This window comes from Somniosus microcephalus, chromosome 14, assembly GCF_052327205.1.
Source record: "Somniosus microcephalus isolate GS21.2 chromosome 14, FLI_Smic_1.0, whole genome shotgun sequence".
Taxonomy (NCBI): Eukaryota; Metazoa; Chordata; class Chondrichthyes; order Squaliformes; family Somniosidae; genus Somniosus; species Somniosus microcephalus.
The window spans coordinates 33969481-33992445 of NC_141000.1; the positions used below are offsets into that span (position 1 = coordinate 33969481).

Consider the following 22965-nt stretch of genomic DNA (forward strand, 5'->3'; position numbering starts at 1 on the left):
CCGCCATTCAATGAAATCGTGGCTGATCTGTGACCTAACTCCATATACCTGCCTTTGGCCCATATCCCTTAATACCTTTCGTTAACAAAAAGCTATCACTCTCCGATTTAAAATTAACAATTGATCTAGCATCAATTGCCGTTTGCGGAAGAGAATTCCAAACTTCTACCACCCTTTGTGCGTAGAAGTGTTTCCTAATTTCACTCCTGATTGGTCTGGCTCTAATTTTTAGACTATGCCCCCTAGTCCTAGAATCCCCAACAAGCGGAAATAGTTTCTCTCTATCAACCCTATCTGTTTCCCTTAATATCTTGAAAACTTCAATCAGATCACCACTTAACCTTCTAAATTCTAGGGAATATAACCCTAATTTGTGTAATCTCTACTCATAACTTAACCCTTGAATCCGGGTACCATTCTGGTAAACCTACTGCTCACAGTACTCCAGGTGTGGTTTAACCAGGGTTTTGCATAGCTGCAGCATAACTTCTCCCCCTTGTATTCTAGTCCTCTAGATATAAAGGCTAGCATCCCATGCAGAACGACAGTTATGATCAAATTCACATAGTTCATTCAGTACAGTTTAAGTTCACATAATGATGGACAATAAAGAACATACCCAACCCACCCACCCACATCAGCAGGTCATCTTATTTGACTCAAACAAGAGAAAGAAAGAACTTGCACTTACATAGCGCCTTTCACATCTTCAGGACTTCCCAAAGCACTATACAGTCAATGAAGTATATTTTAAGTGTAGTCACTATAGTAATGTAGGAAACCATGACAGCTAATTTGCGCACAGCAAGGTCCCACAAACAACACTGATATAACTAACCAGATAATCTATTTTAGTACTGCTGTGTTGAGGGATAAATGTTAGCCAGGACATAGGGCGATTTCCCTGCTCTTCTTCAAATAGCGCCATGAGATCTTTTATGTCCACCTGAGAGGGCAGACGGGGCCTTCGGTTTAACGTCTCATGCAAAGACGGCACCTCTGACAGTGCAGCATTCCCTCAGTACTGCAGTTAAATATCAGCCTAGGTTATATGTTCAGGCCTAGAAATTGGTCTCGGGTGGTGGCGCAAACTGGGCGGTATCGGATTGGCCACCGTTGCAGTCAATGGAACTGAATATCAGGCACTGTGTATAACAGTTGGCTGATCCGATAGCTTCCGTTTTGTGCCACCGCTTGAGGCCAATTTCCAGGCCGCAGTCTTTGCAGTGAGGCTTGAACTTTTCTGACTCACAGCAAGAGTGCTATCATTGAGCCACAGCTGGTACTAGAGGTCTTCTAATTGTTTCTCCAGCTGCCCTCTTTAGCAAACCCTGACTGCTCACACTTTTTCACCTACTTTCTGTCCTTCAGAAAAATTGGGGGTTACTTTTCTAACCTCTCCCCTGTCTGGGGGCTGGCCAGATGAGCTGCTAATCAAACCTGCTACTGCACCTCCTTCCTCTGAAACTAGCTTCATGCAAAGCTTAACGGGAAGGAGCATTCAACCATCCCACCACTGTTTGAATTTTTGTTAGGAGCCCTGAGGTTAAGATAATGACCCCCTATTGTTTCTAATTGTCCTGGTTAATGGTGACAATGTCTGACTTTGATACACATTTAGGACCATTTCAACTTCACCAATCGTTCAGTTGCACAACCAAATTTCTAAAAATGGATCATTTCTATTTCCACAGAACATACGTATGAAGCCACCCTGAGTATCAATGAAGGTAATGATTTAAAACCACTACTATATTAAGCATAACAATATAATTTGCCTTGGAACAGTGCAATATTTAGAGGAATGAAAGTGATCCCATGCAGACCAATTTAGTTTGTTCTACAATATTAGGTTTACTTAAATGTTAATTACACGTTGAATAATTCTTTTGTGATGAATTCAGTGAAGACAAAACCAAATTGGTGTGCTTATAAAAAATTATATTGGGTAACTTTGGAAGTCTTTGGGGCAGAGCCTTGCAAAAGTATCCCTCATATTCAGCATTTCTATGACATTCCCCTATCCATTATGTTAACAGAGGTGTCCACCTGTTTGTGTTAAGGCAAAAAATTGAGGAAAGGCCACTCTGGTCAGCTTCTGTGCGCCTCCGAACAGCCCACTCTTCAGCGGCTTTGGCGTGGCAATTAGAACAATTTAGACAAAGAGCATGGCAGTGGCACAATTCCATGATTTGGGTGGCAGTGGGCGGAAATGAAAAGAGAAAGCAACTGCACAGTCTATCTATACACCAGTTCCACATTCCAAAAACAAAGACTGGGGCTGGTGTCCTTCATAGCGAGAGGATTCGAGTACAGGAGCAAGGGTGTCTTGCTGCAGTTGTACAGGGCTTGGTGAGACCACACCTTGAGTATTGTGTGCAGTTTTGGTCGCCTTATCTGAGGAAGGATGTTCTTGCCATGGAGGGAGTGCAGCGAAGATTCACCAGGCTGATACCTGGGATGGCAGGAATGACGTATGAGGAGAGATTGGGTCGATTAGGCTTATATTCGCTAGAGTTTAGAAGAATGAGAGGGGATCTCATTGAAACTTATAAAATTCTAACAGGACTAGACAGACTAGATGCAGGAAGGATGTTCCTGATGGCGGGGGAGTCCAGAACCAGGGGTCACAGTCTAAGGATAAGGGGTAAGCCATTTAGGACTGAGATGAGGAGGAATTTCTTCACCCAGAGAGTGGTGAACCTGTGGAATTCTCTACCACACAAGGCAGTTGAGGCCAATTCATTAAATATATTCAAGAAGGAGTTGGATATATTTCTTAAGGCTAAAGGGATCAAGGGATATGGGGAGAAAGCAGGGACAGGGTACTGAATTTGGATGATCAGCCATATTCTCATTAAATGGCGGAACAGGCTCGAGGGGCCGAATGGCCTACTCCTGCTCCTATCTTCTAAGTTTCTATGGAATTAATGACAGGCCAGCTTGCACACTGAAGCCAGGCTACAGTCAAAGGCACAAGGTCAATGTGTAGTTCACCTGCAAGTGGCCTCGTCACCTGGCAAAATATTTGGATGTCGCACCGTCTCATTATTGATCAGAGCTATGTTTGGGAATACAGGGCAGAACTTTCTGGAGCCTCATGCCACCAGCAGGACCTCTCACTTAGCGGGTGATTTATCGTGCGTGACGCACCGCGTTTTTCACATCAGTTGCCTGCTTTGTGCCGGGCTCCGGTTCAACTACCCTTTTGAATTACTTCTCATTTTCATGTTGTCTTTTTCTTTCATCATCAAACCCTTTAATTCAGCACATTTTAAAAATTCATTCTTGGGATGTGGGCGTTGCTGGCAAGGCTGGCATTTATTGCCCATCCCTGGTTCCACTGAGAAGGTCGCTGCAGTCCGTGTGGTGAAGGTACTCCCACAGTGTTGTTATGGAGGGAGTTCCTGGATTTTGACCCAGCGACGATGAAGGAACGGCGATATATCTCCAAGTCAGGATGGTGTGAGACTTGGAGGGGAACTTGGAGGTGGTGGTGTTCCCATGCCCCTGCTGCCCTTGTCCTTCTAGGTGGTGGAGGTTATGGGTTTGGGAGACGCTGCTGAGGAAGCCTTGGCAAGTTGCTGCAGAGCATTCTGTAGAAAGTATACACTACAGCCACAGTACACCGGTGGAGGAGAGAGTGGATGTTTAAGGTGGTGGATGGGCTGCCAATCAAGCAGAATGCTTTGCCTTGGATGGCGTTGAGCTTCTTGAGTGTTGTTGCAGCTGCACCCATCCAGGCAAGTGGAGAGTATTCCATCATACTCCTTACTTGTGCCTTGAAGATGATGGAAAGGCTTTGGGGAGTCAGGAGGTGAGACACTCGCCACAGAATACCCAGCCTCTGACCTGCTTTAGTAGCCACGGCATTTATGTGGCTGGTCCAGGTGAATTTCTGGTCAGTGGTGACACCTAGGATGTTGATTGTGGGGGACTCGGTGATGGTAATACCATTGAATGTCAAGGGAAGGTGGTTAGACACTCTCTTGTTAGAGATGGTCATTGCCTGGCACTTGAGTGGCACAAATGTTACTTACTACTTATCAGCCCAAGCCTGGATGTTGGCCAGGTCTTGCTGCATGCGGGCATGGACTACTTCATTGACTGAGAAGTTGTGAATGGAACTGAACATTGTGCAATTATCAGCAAACTGTCCCTCTTCTGACCTTATAATGAAGAAGGGAAGGTCATTGATGAAGCAGCTGAAGATGGTTGGGCCTAGGATGTTGCCATGAGCAAGTCCTGTAGTGATGTCCTGGTGGTGAGAAAATTGACCTTCAGCACTCACAACCACCTTCCTTTGTGCTAGGTATGACTCTAGCCAGTGGAGAGTTTTCCCCCTGATTCCCATTGACTTCAGTTTTACTAGGGCTCCTTGATGCCAGACTCGGTCAAATGCTGCCTTGATGTCAAGGGCAGTCACTCTCACCTCACCTCTGGAATTCAGCTCGTTGTTTGAACCAAGGCTGTAATGAGGTCTGGAGCCGAGTGGTCCTGGCGGAACCCAAACTGAACATCGGTGAGCAAGTTATTGGTGAGTATGGGTAATGTAGTAGATGTAATATACTTGGATTTTCAAAAGGCCTTTGATAAGGTGCCACATAGTAGATTCATGACTAAACTCAGAGCATGTATAGTCAGGGGTCAAGTAGCAGAATGAATAGCTAGCTGGCTACAAAACAGAAAACAGAGAGCAGGAATTAAAGGTATTTACTCAGGTTGGCAAATGGTGGGAAGTGGTGTTCTGCAGGAATCGGTGCTGGGACCACTGTGTTCACCATTTACATAAACAATTTGTATTTGAGAATCGGAAGTACAATTTCAAAATTTGATGGATGACACCAAATTGTGGGTGTAGTTAAGGTGAATAGCATAGATGTCTTTAAGGGGAAGCTAGATAAACATGAGGGAGAAAGAAATAGAAGGATATGTTGATAGGGTGAGATGAAGTAGGGTGGGAGAAGGCTCATGTGGAGCATAAACACCAGTACAGACTAGTTGGGCAGAATGGTCTAAGAACATAAGAAATAGGAGCAGGAGTAGGCCATTCAGTCCCTCGAGCCTGCTCCACCATTCAATAAGATCATGGCTGATCTTCGACCTCAATTCAACTTTCCTACACTATCCCCATATGCCTTGATTCCCTTAAAATCCAAAAATCTATCGGTCTCTGTTTTGAATATGCTCAACAACTGAGCCTCCACAGCCCTCTGGGGTAGTGAATTCCAAAGATTCACCACCCTCTGAGTGAAGACATTTCTCCTCATCTCAGTCCTAAATGGCCGACCCCTTATTCTGAGACTGTGACCCCTGGTTCTAGAACCCCCAGCCAGGGGAAACATCCTCCCTGCATCTACCCTGTCAAGCCCTGTAAGAATTTTATATGTTTCAGTGAGATCACCTCTCATTCTTCTAAACTCTAGAGAATATAGGTCTAGTCAATCTCTCCTCATAGGACAATCCCCCCATCCCAGGAATCAGTCTGGTGAAGCTTTGTTGCACGCCCTCTATGGCAAGTATAACCATCCTTAGGTAAGGAGACCAAAACTGTACACAATACTTCAGGTGTGGTCTCAACAGAGCCCTATATAATTGCAATAAGACGTCTTTACTCTTATACTCAAATCCTCTTGTAATAAAGGCCAACATACCATTTGCTTTCCTAATTGCTTGCTGTATCTGCATATTAACTTTCAGTGATTTGTGTACAAGGACACCCAGGTCCCTCTGAACACCAACATTTCCCAATCTCTCACCAATTAAAAAATACTCTGCTTTTCTATTTTTCCTACTAAAGTAGATAACTTCACATTTCTCCCCATTATATTCCATTTGCCCACTCACTTAGCCTGTCTCCATTCCCCTTAAAGCCTCTTTGCATCCTTCTCACAACTTACATTCCCAAATAGCCCACCTAGGTCTGTTTCTGTGCTGTAAATTCTATGTAATGTGTACCATACATTTGATTACACCATAAATTATAATATATATATTTCACTTTGTGCATTTTACATTTTTATGACATTTATTTTATTTTATTTCTTTCAAGGACTAAGGATTTGTTTGTGGGAGTGGGTAGAGAGTTCAGGAAATGACTGTGGAAAGAAAAAAAATACCTGGTGTAAACTTAGGAAGGACATGAGCACTTCATATGAACACAGGCAGGAGAATCTGTAGCATGCACATAGACATGAAACGTTCTGGTACGATCACAATATGAGAACATGAGTACCAGTTTGGCCAGAGGGCACTAGTTTTACTCCTGTTTTGTGTCTGTTTTATGAATAAATTAAGTTCCATTTTCATTACTTGGCTGTCAAAGGATTGTACCCTTGTTTTGGAGATGCTGTTCCACGGTTTTCTCTGCTGATAAATTAGACCCATTGGTTTATGGCAACTGAAGGAGCCAAGTTCCATTTTTAGTACACAGGATAATGAGATTTTACCATTCTGGGGTTCTGTCCATTTTACCATGAGAATCACAAATCAGTGGCCTTGCCATTGTGATATCACAAATTCAAAACACAGTCGTACTCTATAGTAGCCAAACTCCTGATGTGAACTAAGTGGTCAAAATATTATCTTGGTGTAATTGCCAGCCTGGCTGAGTTGGCAACACTCTTTCCTTTGGGTCAGAAGGTTGCAGCGTCAAGCCCCACGCTGAGACTTGGGCATGTAATCTATGCTGACACTTCAGTGCAGTGCTGAGGGAGTGCTGCATTGTCAGCGGTGTTGTCATTTGGTTGCAATGTTGAACCAAGGTGTGCTTGTTCAAGTAAACATAATAGATCACATGGCAGCATTTGAAGAAAACCAGGGGAGTTCTTTAAAAATGATTAGGGTTCAGATTTGTTCAGAAGCCAATCACTCACAAAGCTTTCACTGGTCTTTACGCAGCTCAGCCCTCCAACTGATAAGGGTACTGATTGCTCCTGTTTATTTTTTCAAGTGCTGTTACTGCCAATCACCTATGCCAGGCTCCCTGTCAGGTCTTGGAGTCAGCAAAAGTTGCCAGCCCTAGCAAGTACATCTCCCTTTATAATTTGGATGACATTTGAGTTAAATACTGTTCCCCTTTAAGTTCTTATGCCTTGTTTAGATTACAGAACCACCTATGGAGAACCAATTCTAGAATACCCTAGACAGCTGGTGTTAAAGCACCCACCTCAGGTTCCACAGCAACAGTCAAATGAAAGGTTGCAATTTGCAATTGCATATCTGTCTGCCAGACTGACCCTGAGGGTTAAAGTTCATACAGCCCAGTGATCTGAAAATTTGCAGTCGCCCAGGAACATCAGTAGCTGTTTGACTCTTCTGATGCCGTTTCTGTTTTCTGCCACCACATGGCTAAGGCCATAACTTGAAGACTGGAAGAGCGACGCCACGGGCATCAGATGCCAGTCAGGCATGCTTGCCCAATGGGCATGTGTGCCACATGTCAAAAAGGGTTCATTCCTGCTGGAGGCATTCCATCGGTGATGTAAGCTCACCCTGTCTGCCTGCAGAGAGGCAATAATTGGTCTCAAGTGCATGCACTTTTGCTCTTTGCTTTGTGACTAGGGAAAAATTAAATTGGTTGGAATGTTGTCTGTGGACTGGGGAGGAAGGAGTAAAAAAAGAAAATAGATTTAGGTCTGAAATGGGAGTGGGGGAAAGGGACCATTTGTTCCATAGCCTTGCTTTTAAGACAGAAGTAGCTCAGTTGCTGGGAAGTGTGGGTGACCCGTGGGGCCCCGAAGTTCTGGTAGGAGTAGTTTGGAGTCATTTTGTCATAATGAGATCGTAAGCAAGCAATGCAAATGCCATTTATTTTGTACTCCATTGCTGAGCTTGGATGCCTACATTGGGTCTCGGTGCGATTGTATTATAATAGGTTTGACAACTGACACTACTCTTAGATTGAATCCATGATGAGACGGAAGTCTAATGTTGTATAAAGTTTAGTCAGGACTTTAAAGAGGATACTGAGTATACAATTATATAAAGCCAATTTATGCACAGGGATGAACTAAAGCACACCACTAATTTTCCTTATTAGAATAATAAATTGGAGAGGTTGAAATTACTTAATGTCTTTCCCAGACTCTCTTAAAGGGGCACTGTTTTCATTGAAAAGTTTTTTTTGGCAAATCTGTTATTTAGGGATAAGAAGAAACAGAAGGTTCACCAAGATGTGACACCCAAGTGATTGGAAGATGCACATCTCAGTAATCTGTTGTGTGTTGGCAAACAAATAAAAAAGTTATCAAGCAGTTTTTCCATGTAGACGGTGCCCCTTTAAAAACCCAAGCCTGTTTCATTCAGGGGACTTAGTCAAGATCGGATGGTTGATTAATGCCTCTCGCCAATCAATTTTATGCCAATTAGATTGTTCCATTTCCACACAATGACAGACTCAAGATCTGACAGGCTGAGGTTCTGCTTCCCCAGTTCAGATCTTGTTGTGCTCTTTGCTGATAACTTCCATTGGATAATTGGTACGGCGTCAGCCTAAACCTGTTTTCTGTATGCCTACCACAGCTGGCAAGGGAAAGTAATCTATCGCCTGTGACCGAGGCAAGGAATGCATTTACTTCAGGATTCCATCTGAACACCACGTGTTCTCTGACCCAGTTGCCGGGTACATCAGTATTGTCAGGTATTTGTTTCTCATATGTTTGCTTTGTGCTTCTTGGTCCAAGCAGTGTTGAATGGAGAAATCCTAAGGTGCTTTTCCTGCTACCCATTTCCCATTATTTCTATCTAGGTTTTTTTTTTAAATGAACCAATTGGGGTGACACTAAGTTGTTCCACTATCACCAAATAGAAATATTAAACTGACATGGCTAGTTCAGTCTAGGGAGTGGAATTTCTTTCTGCCCTTTACTTGTTGGTCAGGTGTTGGTTGAGTTGGAACCTACTGCCCAATGCAGAGACTCCATTGCTTAGTGGAGTGCAAAAGCTTGGCTTGATTCTATGTGTTTACTGAAGCTGGCTCACCTTTACCCAATAGCACATTTGATGGGCCCAGATTTTCATAGGTCTACAATGCTGTAAGATGGAGTGCAGTTAACTTGGGGAGACCCCTGCATCTCCTGGCTGCCCTCCTGTAATATGAAAAGTGCCTGTAACTGATACAAGAGGTAGAAAAGTCGCAGCAGGAAATCATGGTGGAACCAGGCTTATTCTTTGAGTGATGGGAAAACTTGACATTTTATAAGTAATGAGGTTTAACCATTTTATACCCATTCTATATGAGAAGATTAAAGATAGCTTTCATTTGAGTTAAATGAGGATCAGCTAACTCCACACAAAGGACTGAACATAGGGGTTCTTTCAGTTCTTTGAGTCAGCTGCGCACTGCCATTGGAGGGAGAATGGAGGTGGTGCTCAAAGACAAATGCCATTGTGTCTTGAGATGCATTTCTTAAGATACTATTTTTAAAATGCCCTCTGTGTACTACCATATTTACTGAACTGTTTACTTTAAATTCCAATTCACTCATGACCCAGATAATGAAGTAGGGAACTTTGATTCACGAGTCACACAGATTGAAAACAAGTCAATGTGACTCATAGTTGCCTTTTGGTGATTTCTGACCTCTTGCTAACTCTCTATCTGCAGTGCCACATGTATTCTAATTGTTCAATTTAGTCAGGTAGGATGAGGGTGTTCAAACTACAGCCCCTGATTCCTAGCAACCTAGTCCTCAAACTCCAGTCAACTCAGTCCTCTATTTCTTGTTTGTTGGTGTGTTCTGTTTGAGTTTGAGATGTTTGGAAAGGGCTGTTTTTGGCACTGTTGCCTCATTTGGTGGATAATTCCAACTTTGACCAGCAAGAGTAGTTGTTGTTAGCAATGTGAGATAAGTGTTATTTCATGGGATTGTGGGTTTAAATGTTGTACATGGCCCATTTAAGGCTCCAATGCACCTATGTGGCCCATGAAGACAAAAAGCTTGGACACCCTTGTGTTGGGGTTTAATCATTAAAATCAGCTGCCTGTGTCTTTGTGGTGACAAAGCAGAATCTTGTTTGACCTGGTTGCTAATATATGGACTGTATTCATGATGGTTTCTGTATCTCCATAAATCATTGAACTTTTCCCAAGCCATTAGTATTAACCTGCTGATGGGGAAAGATTGGGAAATATAGAACTTAAGATTTATCTCTATCTGGTGCTTACTGACTAAATCTATTAAATTTAAATATTAGACTGTCAAAAGTTCTGAATATTTTGACTTCTGTGGATTATACAGTACAAAATCACTGACACTGTTAGTTGGCCTGTGCAGATAGTTCTATTCCCTCAGTCTCCAATCAGGGCAGGTCCTTGAACAGAAATTAGTGTTTTGATATTCATCATCCACAGATCTCTTAACCCCATTTCACCCCCTGTAATTTAAGCAGGGTGAATTCAGAGCACCTGCATCCCAAACACATTGTGCAGTTAAGCCTGCATGTATTGTTTTCATACTCTGGCTGCTATGGAACTCCTCCTGCATTATAATGCTGCACCCCATTTAATTACAAGGCTCTCTGAGGTAGGCGAAGCACCAGAGACAGCCCTCTAAACAGAACGCTGTCAGTGCTGTTACAGGCACCAAGACACTCCTTGAGACAGCATTTTGCCTGATTTCTCGGGCTGCGTGCACCAAGCCATTACTTCTGCCATTTTAGGTCTAGCCCAGGGAGGGTTGAGGTGTCAGTATGCTCAGATTGGACAGCAAAGCACTTTTTTAGCATTGCTGACCTCCTAAAAGACATTTTCACTCCTGCCAGGGAGTAGGGTCCAGGAGAAGGGACTTGGTCATTATACAGGTAGTGCAGCGGTTATGTTACTGAATTGGTAATCCAGATATTTGGACAAATAATTGAGTTTCAATCCCACCATGGTGGTTTGAGAATTTGAATTCTGATTTTTAAGAGAAAAATCTAAAATAAAAAGCTGGTATCAGTAAAAGTGACCATGAAGCTGTCGCATAGTCATAAAAAATCCAACTGGTTCAATTAATTTCATTTTCAGGAAGGAAATCTGCTGTCTTTGCCCAGATTGGCCCAAGGATGTCACTGAGCGGCTGCAGGGCATTCTGGAGGGGGAGGGTGAACAGCCAATGGTCGTGGTCCACATTGGTACCAACGACATAGGTAAAAAGAGGGATGAGGTCCTGCATCAAGAATTTAGGGAGCTAGGTAACAGATTAAAGAGCAGGACCTCAAAGGTTGTAATCTCTGGATTACTCCCAGTGCCACGTGCTAGTAAGTATAGGAATGGGAGGATAGAGCAGATGAATGCGTGGCTAAAGAGTTGGTGTAGGGGGGAGGGTTTTACTTTCCTGGATCACTGGGCCTGCTTCTGGGAAAGGTGGGACTTGTACAAGTCGGACGGGTTGCACCTGAACCAGAGCGGGACAAATATCCTTGCGGGGAGGTTTGCTAGCACTGTTGGGGGGGGTTTAAACTAACTTGGCAGGGGGATGGGATACAGAGGGGAGCTGAAATAGGGGGGGATGTGCTGCCAATTATAGAGAAAAAAACAAGTCAGCTTGGTAGATAGGGCAAATATATAAGGGCAAGGCTGGATGGCATCTATTTTAATGCAAGGAGTCTTGCGAATAAGGTGGATGAACTGAAGGTGTTGATAAACACATGGGAGTATGATATTGTTGCTATCATGGAGACATGGTTGAGGGAAGGGCAAGACTGGCAGCTCAATATTCCGGGGTACAGAATCTTCAGGCGAGACAGAGGGGGAGGTATAAGAGGAGGGGGTGTCGCAATATTAATTAAGGAGTCAATTACTGCAGTAAGGAGGGATGATATATTAGCAGGGTCCTCTAATGAGGCCATATGGGTGGAGCTTAAAAACAAAAAGGGGGCAAGCACTTTGCTGGGAGTGTACTATAGGCCTCCAAACAGTCAGGGGGAGATAGAGGAACAGATATGTAGGCAAATCTCAGAAATGTGCAAATAATAGGGTAATAATAATGGGGGATTTCAACTTCCCCAATATTAACTGGGATAGTCAGAGTGTGAAAGGCTCAGAGGGTGTAGAATTCTTAAAGTGCATCCAGGAGAGCTTTTTGAGCCAGCATGTAGAAAGTCCTACAAGAGAGGGGGCGGTACTGGACCTAATTCTAGGGAATGTGGCCGGCCAAGTGGAAAAAGTGCTAATAGGTGAGCACTTTGGTGATAGTGACCATAATATGGTAAGATTTAAGGTGGCCATGGAAAAGGACAGGGATGGGCCGGAAATAAAGGTTCTAAATTGGGGGAAGGCCGATTTTAATAGGATAAGGCAGGATCTGGCCAAAATGGACTGGGATCAGCTACTTGTAGGAAAATCTGCATCGGAGCAATGGGAGGCTTTCAGAAGGGAGATTGAGATCATACAATGGCAACATGTTCCCGTAAAGGTCAAGGGTGGTTCCAAAAACCACAGGGAACCTTGGATGTCAGGGGATATACGAGAATGGATTAGGAAAAAAAGGAGGGCTTTTGGTAGATACAAAAGGCTAAAGACGGAGGAAGCCCTAGAGGAGTACAAAAAGTGCAGGGGGATACTTAAAAAAGAAATTAGGAGATCAAGGAGGGGCCATGAAATAACACTGGCAAGCAAAATAAAGGAAAATCCGAAGATGTTTTATAAGTATATTAAGGGTAAGAGGATAACTAGGGAAAAAATAGGGCCCATTAGGGACAAAAGTGGCAATCTGTGTGTGGAGCCGGAAGATGTAGGAGGGGTTCTAAATGAATTTTTTGCATCTGTTTTCACTATGGAGAAGGACGATGTAGACATAGAAATAGGGCGGGGGGACTGTGATATGCTCGAACATATTAACATCGAGCGGGAGGAGGTATTGGCGGTTTTAGCTGGCCTAAAAATGGATAAATCCCCAGGCCCGGATGAAATGTATCCCAGGCTGCTGTGTGAGGCAAAGGAGGAGATTGTGGGGGCTCTAACACATATATTCAGGACCTCTCTGGCCACAGGGGATGTGCCAGAGGACTGGAGAACCGCTAATGTAGTACCATTATTCAAGAAGGGTAGTAGGGAAAAACCGGGGAACTACAGGCCAGTGAGCCTAACATCAGTGGTAGGAAAATTATTGGAAAAAATCCTGAGGGACAAAATTTGTCTCCACTTGGAGAGGCAAGGATTAATCAGGGATAGTCAACATGGCTTTGTCAAGGGAAGATCATGTCTGACTAATTTGATTGAATTTTTTGAGGGGGTGACTAGGTGTGTGAATGAGGGTAACGCAGTGGATGTGGTATACATGGATTTCAGTAAGGCCTTCGATAAAGTCCCGCACAGGAGACTGGTCAAGAAGGTAAGAGCCCATGGAATCCAGGGTGCCTTGGCACATTGGATACAAAACTGGCTTAGTGGCAGAAGGCAGAGGGTGATGGTCGAAGGTTGTTTTTGTGACTGGAAGCCTGTGGCCAGTGGGGTACCACAGGGATCGGTGCTGGGTCCCTTGCTGTTTGTGGTCTACATTAATGACTTGGATATGAATGTAAAGGGTATGATCAGTAAGTTCGCGGATGATACAAAAATTGGTAGGGTGGTAAATAGCGAGGAGGGTAGCCTCAGTCTGCAGGACGATATAGATGGGTTGGTCAGATGGGCGGAACAGTGGCAAATGGAATTTAACCCGGAAAAGTGCGAGGTGATGCACTTTGGGGGGACTAACAAGGCAAAGGAATACACAATGAATGGAAAGACCCTAGGCAAGACGGAGGGTCAGAGGGATCTGGGTGTGCAAGTACACAGATCCCTGAAGGCGGCGGAACAGGTGGATAAGGTGGTAAAAAAGGCATATGGGATACTTGCCTTCATTAGCCGAGGCATTGAATATAAGAGCAAGGAGGTTATGATGGAGCTGTATAAAACACTGGTTAGGCCACAGCTGGAATATTGTGTGCAGTTCTGGTCGCCACACTACAGGAAGGATGTGATCGCGTTAGAGAGGGTGCAGAGGAGGTTCACCAGGATGTTACCAGGGCTGGAGCGCTTCAGCTATGAAGAGAGACTGGGCAGGTTGGGTTTGTTTTCCTTGGAGCTGAGGAGGCTGAGGGGGGACATGATTGAGGTGTACAAAATTATGAGGGGCATAGATAGGATGGATGCTGAGGAGCTTTTTCCCTTAGTAGAGGGGTCAATAACTAGGGGGCATAGATTCAAGGTAAAGGGCGGGAGGTTTAGAGGGGATTTGAGAAAGAACTTTTTCACCCAGAGGGTGGTTGGAGTCTGGAACTCACTGCCTGAAAGGGTTGTGGAGGCAGAAACCCTCACAACATTTAAGAAGCATTTGGATGTGCACTTGAAATGCCATAGCATACAAGGCTACGGGCCAAATGCTGGAATATGGGATTAGATTAGACAGGGCTTGATGGCCGGCGCGGACACGATGGGCCGAAGGGCCTCTATCCGTGCTGTATTACTCTATGACTCTATATGTGATTCCAATGTGTCTGACTCTTAATTGGCCTCTGAAGTGGCCTATGAGGCCATTCAGTTGTATCCAACCATGACTCAGGGTAACTAGAGATGGGTCATAAATGCCAGCCTTGGCAGCAACACCACATCTTGAGAATTAATCAGATTTTTTCTTAAATTGAAAAGTGTCTATTTATTTATGCACTGTTCACTTCCTTCTACCTCCATTTCCTCTCATTTTAGCCTGGATTTAATTTTTAAGAGTTCCTAGAAAGCTAAGATATTTGTCACACTCCAGGCTATTAGTTGTGAACTGGTACCTGAGGCCCAATGTAGGACATAAGAACATAAGAAATAGGAGTAGGCCATACAGCCCCTCGAGCCTGCTCCGTCATTCGATAAGATCATGGCTAGTCTTCTACATCAACTCCACTTTCCTGCCATATCCCTTGGTGACCAAAAATCTAGCGATCTCTGACTTGAATATACTCATCAACTGAGCATCCACAGCCCTCTAGGGTAGAGAATGCCAAAGATTCACAACCCACTGAGTGAAGAAATTTCTCCTCACACTCAGACCTAAATGGCTGACTCCTCATCCTATGACCCCTAGTGCAAGACTCTTCAGCCAATGGAAACTGCCTCTCTGCATTTACCCTGTCCAGGTTTCTAAGAATTTTATACGTTTCAATGCAATCACCTCATTCTTCTAAACTCCAGAGAATATAGGTGCATTCTACTCGATCTCTCCTCATAAGAAAGCCCTCTCATCTCAGGAATCAATCTAGTGAACCTTCATTGCACCCCCTCTAAGGCAAGTATATCCTTCCTTGGGTAAGGAGACCAAAACTGTACACGGGAGTGTGGTCTCGCCAAACCCTATATAATTACATCAAGGCTTCATTACTCTTGCAATAAAGGCTAACATAACATTTGCCTTCCTAATTGCTATCCTGAAAATTACCCATTTATTCCTACTCTTTTCTGTCTGTTAACCAATCCTCAATCTCTGCTAATATAATAGCCCTAATCTTGTGTAACAACCTGGTGTGTGACACCTTATTGAATTAGTCCCATTAATTTCTCTAATACCTTTTCTTTACTAATAACTTAAGTTCCTCACACTCATTAGACCCTTGGTTCCCCACAATTTCCAGTATGTTCTTTGTGTCTTCTGCTGTGAAGACAGACACAAAATACTAACGTCTCTGCCATAATCTTATTCTCCAATATAATTTCTTCGATCTCTGCCTCTAAGGGACCCAAGTTTACTTTCGCCAATCTGTTTTTACATACTTGTAAAAGCTCTTGCAATCTGTGTTTGTATTTCTTGCTAGTTTATTCTCATTCAATTTTCTCCCTCTATCAATTTCTTGATCCTCCTTTGCTGTTTTTTTAAAACCCTCCAATCCTCAGGCTTACTGACAACATTAAAAGCCTCTATTTTAATATAATACTATCCTTAACTTCTCTAGTTAGCCATGGCTGTACCACTTTTTCCAGTGGAATTTTTGTTCCTCAAGGGAATGTATATTTGTTGAGAATTATAAATTATTTCTTTAAATGTTTGCCATTGCTTATCTACTGTCATATCTTTTAATCTAATTTCCCATCTACTGTACTCGTACCTCTAATTTGTGTTTAAATTTAAGACCCTAGTTTCAGATTTGACCACATTACACTCAAACTTATCATATTCTGATCACTCTTCTCCAGAGGATTGATTTTTTTTTAGAATTCATTCTTGGGATGTGGGTGCCACTGGCAAGACCAGCATTTATCGCCCATCCCTAGTTGCCTTTGAGAAGGTGGTGGTGAACTGCTGCAGCCCGTGTGGTGAAGGTACTCCCACGGTGCTGTTAGGGAGGGAGTTCCAGGATTTTGAGCCAGTGACAATGAAGGAATGGCGATATACTTCCAAGTCAGGATGGTGTGTGACTTGGAGGGGAACTTGTGGTGGTGTTCCCATGCGCCTGTTGCCTTGTCCTTCTAGGTGGTATAGGTCGCGGGTTTGGGAGGTGCTGCCGAAGAAGCCTTGGCAAGTTGCTGCTGTGCACCTTGTAGATGGTACACACTGCAGCCATGGTAAGCTGGTGGCGGAGGGCATCAATATGAGGTGCCAATCAAGCGGGCTGTTTTGCCTTGGATGGTGTCGAGCTTCTTGTGTTGGAGCTGCACTCATCCAGGCAAGTGGAGAGTATTCCATCACACTCCTTGCTTGTGCCTCTGTAGATGGTGGAAAGACTTTGGGGAGTCAGGAGGTGATACAGTCTCCACTGAATACCCAGCCTCTGACCTGCTGTTGTTGCCACAGTATTTATGTGGCTGGTCCAGTTAAGTTTCTGGTCAATGGTGACCCCCAGGATGTTGATGCTGGGGGATGTGGCGATGGTAATGCCATTGAATGTCAAGGGGTAGTGGTTAGACTAGCTTGTTGGAGATAGTCATTGCCTGGCACTTGTGGCGTGAATGTTACTTGCCATTTATCAACTGAAGCCTGAATGTCGTCCAGGTCTTGCTGCATGCCGGCATGGACTTTTTCATTATCTGAGGAGTTGCGAATGGCACTGAACACTGCGCAGTCATCGGTGAACATCCCCACTTCTGACCTTATGATGGAGGGGTGGTCATTGATGAAGCAGCTGAAGATGGTTGGGCCTAGGACACTGCCCTGAGGAACTCCTGCAGCCATGTCCTGGGACTGTGATGATTGACCTCCAACCACCTCAACCATCTTCCTTTTGTGCTAGGTATGACTCCAGCCAGTGGCGAGGTCCGCCCCCGCCGCCCCCCACACCCCCCCCCCCCCCCCCCAATTCCCATTGATTTCAGTTTTACTAGGGCTCCTTGATGCCACACTCAGTCAAATGCTGTCTTGATGTCCATGGCAGTCACACTCATCTCACCTCTGGAATTCAGCTCTCTTGTCCATGTTTGGACCAAGGCTGTAATGAGGTCGGGAGCTGAGTGGTCCTGGCAGAACCCTAACTGGGCATTAGTGAGCAGGTTATTGGTAAGTGCCGCTTGATAGCACTGTTTACGACACCTTCCATCACTGCTGATGATTTGAGAGTAGACTGATGGGGTGGTAATTGGCTGGATTGGATTTGTCCTGTTTTTTTTGTGGACAGGACATACCTGGGCAGTTTTCCACATTGTTGGATAGGTGCCAGTGATATAGCTGTACTGGAACAGCTTGGCTAGAGGTGCAGCTAGTTCTGGAGCACAAGTCTTCAGCACAGCAGCCTGGATGTTGTCGGGGCCCACAGCTGTTATCCAATGCGCTCGGCTGTTTCTTAATCACGTGGAGTGAATCGAATTGGCTGAAGACTGGCTTCTGTGGAGGGGACCTCCGGAGACGGCCGATTATGGATCATCCACTCAGCACTTCTGGCTGAAGATGGTTGCAAATGTTTCAGCTTTGTCTTTTGCACTCTCGTGCTGGGTGCCACCATCATTGAGGATGGGGATATTCATGGGGCCTCCTCCTCCCATTAGTTGTTTAATGGTCCACCACCATTCATGACTGGATGTGGCAGGACAGCAGAACTTTGATCTGATCTGTTGATTGTGGGATTGCTTAGCTCTGTCTATAGCATGCTGCTTCTGCTTTTTAGCCTGCATGTAGTCCTGTGTTGCAGCTTGCCCAAGTTGGCACTGCATTTTTAGGTACACCTGGTGCTGCTCCCGCCATGCTCTTCTACACTCCTTATTGAACCAGGGTTGGTCCCCTGGCTTGATGGTAATGGTAGATTGAGGGATATGCTGGGCCATGAGGTTACAGATTGTGGTGGAATACAATTCTGCTGATGGCCCACAGTGCCCCATGGATGCCCAGTTTTGAGCTGCTAGATCTGTTCTGAATCTATCCCATTTAGCACAGTGGTAGTGCCACACAACACGATGGAGGGTGTCCTCAGTGTGAAGTTGGGACTTCATCTCCACAATGACTGCGGTGGTCACTGCTACTAATGCTATCATGGGCAGATGCATCTGCGACCGGTAGATTGGTGAGGACGAGGTCAAGTAGGTTTTTCCCTCATGTTGGCTTCTCTCCACATGTCGCAGGCCCAGACTATCTCCTTCAGGACTCTGCCAACTCAGTCAGTAGTGGTGCTACTGAGCCACTCTTGGTGATGGACATTGAAGTCCCTCACCCAGAGTACATTCTGTGCCCTTGCTACTCTCAGTGCTTCTTCCAAGTGGTGTTCAACAAGGAGGAGTACTGATTCAGCAGCTGAGGGAGGGTGGTAGTCAGCAGGCGGTTACCTTGACCACACTTGACCTAAAGCCATGAGATTTCATGGGGTCTGGAGTCAATGTTGAGGACTTCCAGGGCCCCTCTTTCTCGATTGCATGCCACTGTGCCGCCACCCCTGGTGGGTCTGTCCTGCCGGTGGGACAGGACATAGAGGGATAGTGATGGAGGTGTTTGGGACATTGGCTGAAAGGTATGATTCTGTTGGTATAACTGTCAGGCTGTTGCTTGACTTGTCTGTGGGACAGCTCTCCCAATTTTGGCACAAGTCCCCAGATGTTGGTGAGGAGGACTTTTCAGGGTCGACTGGACTGGGTGTGCCGTTGTCGTGTCTAGCTGGTGCGGAGGTCGATGCCGGGTGATCTGTCCGGTTTTATTCTTGTTGTTTATCATGGTGGTTTTTTACAACTGAATGACATGCTCGGCCATTTCAGAGGGCAGTTAAGAGTCAGCCACATTGCTGTGGGTCTGGAGTCACATGTAGGCCAGACCAGGTAAGGATGGCAGATTTTCTTTCCTAAAGGACATTTGTGATCCTTTATTATAAGATTGCTAATTGTACTAGATCTAAAATAGCCTGTTCCCTAGTTGGTTTTTGATGTACTGTTGTTTATTTTTTTTTAAACTTAAAAAAAACTGTCTCAAATGTATTCCATGAACTTGTCCTCCAAGCTACTTTTGCCAATTTGTTTTTCCAGTCTATGAAGATTAAAGTCCCCCATGATTATTGCATTATCCTTGTTGCATGCTGCTCTAATTTGCTGATTTACTGTTGGGGGGCCTGTAAACTACTGTCTTCTGCCCCATGTTATTTCTTGGCTCCACCCATAATGATTCTACATGCTGATTTTTCTGGGCTAAGATTCTTTCTGACTGCTGTCTTTATTTCTTCCTGCATTATCAGGGTTACCTCCCTTCCTTTTCCATTTTGCCTATCTTTTTTTTTTCTAAAAGTCAAATACCCTGGAGTATTTAGTTCCCAAACTTGGTCACTGTGAAACCACGTCTCAGTAATAGCTATTAAATAAAGCCCATTTATATTTGTGCCATTAATTCATCTATCTTGTTACAAATGCTTCGTGCATTCAAATTCATATAATGCCTTTTTAATAACATTTTACTATTTTTCACCTGATGTGGCCTTAGTCGCTAATGCCTGTTGTTAAACTTTCTGTCCCTTCCTGACACACGCTGCATGATTTTTACCCAAATTGCTGCTCTGCTCTACAGCTTTGACTTATCTCTTTTTTTAGATTCATAAATTTACCCTTACCTGAACCCACCCTCACCTCTTATTAGTTTAAAGCCCTATCTACTGCCCTATTATTCGATATGCCAGGACACTGGTCCCAGCAAGGTTTAAGTGAGGTCTTTCCCAATGGAACAGCTCCCTCTTCCCCAGTACTGTGCCAGAATGTAGTTGCCTATTGTGCAAGTGCTTCCTGTACTAATGTGTAACTGGCAAAATATCCCCAAATGGCAACATGGAGCAGGAGTTTGGGAGATAACCAAAACCATGATGAAAGAGGTAGGCTTTGGGGAGGCATTTAAAGATGGAGAGAAGTTTGGCATGGTGTAGGAGATCAGTGGTAGAGTGGAGGGACTGAAGATGCACAGTAGTTCCAACTCTGAATAACTGAGGGTACCAACCCAGGAGTTGTTGCAGTTGTACCTTTTTGTAAGGTCATGGAGGAATTTGTAAATATGGATGAGGATTTGGAAGTGAATGAGCAGGGAGCCAGTGGAGGATAGTAAGTATTGAGGTGATGGGTGAGGATGGGATGTGGGCAGTGAAGTCTTGAGTGAGTAGACTGAAGCTCGGTGGGAGATTTGGAGAAGTTGAGCATGTAAGTAATGGCATGAGTGTGCGGTAGGGACAAAGGCAACTGATATTAGGTATGGACATAGGCAGTCTTGTTAATGGGCGGGATGTGGAATTGAAACTGAGCCTGAGGTGAAGCAGAACAGTGAGGTTGAGTGCTATTCAGTTCACCTGGAACCAGCAGCCAGAAAGGAGGAGGGTGGGGTTGTCATTGCCTTCCTAGATGACCCTGGAGTAATGAGAAGATTGGCTGAGATGAGAAGCAATATTGCTTGAGCTGGTAAAGCCAGATGCGGTACTGGATGATCAGACCCATTACAACCTGCCATCCCTGGATTTGATGTAAGGAAGGTGGGGGTAGGAGATTTGATGTAGTAGAGGGAATGGGAGTTGTAGTGTGGCTGGGGAACTGAAGCATCCAGTGCAGATGAGGGTGTCCAAACTCAAAACAAGGCAATTGTTGAAGAGGTTGACTGAAGTGGCAATGTAATGATGAGGGAGTTAGTCAGAAAGCTGGGGCAGGGGTGGGGAAATGAAGATTGAGGGGCTGGAGGTGACAGAGATGCCTAGTAGAACAATATGGAAATAGATTTATATTCTAGCACTTATTTAAAAAAATACTTGATATTTCAAATGAAAAATCTGTTGATCTTCCTCATGACTGTACCACACACCAACATGGGGGCCTGTATTTTAAGTTGAGCAGAGCTCCTTGACTGGGGACGTGGGTTGGGGGTGCGCCTGTCAGCAATAGACTCCTACTTGGTGAGCGTCTGCAGGATTGGTATCCCCTGTCGCTGGATGCTAATCCCAAACCTCCAGCCTTTAACATACTGCTGGAGACCAGATCTCCTCTAACGTTGACCCCTGTATTATGGAACTCCCACAGCGATTAAACAATGGTTTGTTATTGTACCGTTCCTCATTATTTTTAATATCTAGTCACTTAAACCACCAGCAGAATTCAGCTGAACTTTGTCTCTTTTTTGTGCTAGATGAATATTCCAGGCCAGCAGTGATGGGCCAGACTGCAGTGAGTTCAGGACGGCACTCAAACAGTCCAGAAGCCATCAAAGAGATCCTGATCTCTGTGTTGGAAACATTTGATGGCTTCCAACCACCTTCTGCAGAGGACTGTACAGCTAATACAAGGCTTTCTTCATTGACTATATTTCAAGGTGGAGATCCAAAGAAGATTTGGGGGAGTCACAGCGGAGATAATGATGAACAGCAAGGTGTTAGGATTCCGATGACCACAGCCAAAGATGGTTCATGCAGCAGCAGTTCATCATTGACTCTATCACCTGAGCAGTCCTCAAGTCACATTATATCCAACACCTTCAATAAACTCTTCCTCTCTGTACAGTCTACAGCTGCCAGGTGCAGGAACTTCACTGATGGGGTTCCACCTATGGTGTCTAAGAGCAATGAGTCATATTATCAATGCTCACAGTCTGATTCAAATATCCATTCAGGTAAAAGATGTGAGCGTGAATGATACCAAATTGGGGGTTATAGTTAATGATGAGGAGGACTGCACCAAATCACAGGAAAACATGATCAAGCTAATGAAACTCATTGCAGTGAAATGGGAGACCACTTATTCTTGATGCACACAGAAGAAAGGAATAGAAGGACAGGGTGGGAAGAGGCACATGTGGTGTATGAACAGTGGCATAAATGAGTTGGGCCAAATGGCCTGTATGTAAAAAATCATGTGCAGAGTTTAATTTTCCAGTGACTTACTGCATTTTCTTGTTCTATAGCAGCATTGCAATGAGGTTTGTGTTGTGTGATATTCTTGATTTGTAGGTTATTCCTTTTATTGCTTCCCTTTATAATATGGCCTCCAATATAACACATTTTCCAAAATGCACTGAAGCTTCCCCCATAGTACACTGGGTCTATTCTTTCGAGTTAACAATGTGGCAGGGACTTCAAATGCCCACTAGACCTCCTTGTGACATTCAATCGGCAACCAAATTTCTTGGATATGTTGAGGATTGTAAGTGTTAATTCTCTTTCTTTAATAAAGTGCTGTTTACAGCAATGACCTTATTTACAAAAGGTTGAACAGGTTAATGTAGTAATAAATACACCAGATTTTAAATAGTTAAGAACTCCAGGCTACTGGGACCAGCTCACCACTTCATTGGGTTGAACAGCAATTTGCATTGGTTTTGCTGTCTCCTTTGCAGCCCCTTTATGCTAGAACAGTAATAACTAGTGCTCAAATGTTAAAAGTTGGCTTTCATCCACCTGATGCCACTGGTCTCCTACAGCTGGGTCATCCTGATACCAGGGGAGCAGCAAGTAGACTGCCTACATTTTGCAAGACTTTTTTTTAAAAATGTATTTTTATTAAGCCAGCTGTCTCGGCTCCCATGAGCCATCTTTCCTCGGCCTGCAGGTAACCTAAGACAAAACCACTTTTGGGAGGGAGCTGTAGTGGAGTGGAAG

General features: G+C 44.4%; 1 protein-coding gene across 3 annotated transcripts in view; it reads left to right on the forward strand.

The window, feature by feature from the left end:
* The window catches only part of rubcnl (rubicon like autophagy enhancer), a 117266-nt gene that overhangs the window by 46661 nt on the left and 47640 nt on the right, over nucleotides 1-22965 (forward strand). For 2 of the 3 annotated variants that reach the window (XM_086006480.1, XM_086006481.1), the window contains exons 2-4: nucleotides 1695-1730; nucleotides 8524-8641; nucleotides 21501-21980. In XM_086006480.1, the coding sequence (XP_085862606.1) occupies nucleotides 1725-1730; nucleotides 8524-8641; nucleotides 21501-21980 (604 nt within the window). In that variant the 5' untranslated portion in view covers nucleotides 1695-1724. The remainder of the gene's footprint in view (nucleotides 1-1694; nucleotides 1731-8523; nucleotides 8642-21500; nucleotides 21981-22965) is intronic. The other variant, XM_086006482.1, reaches the window with a different exon arrangement.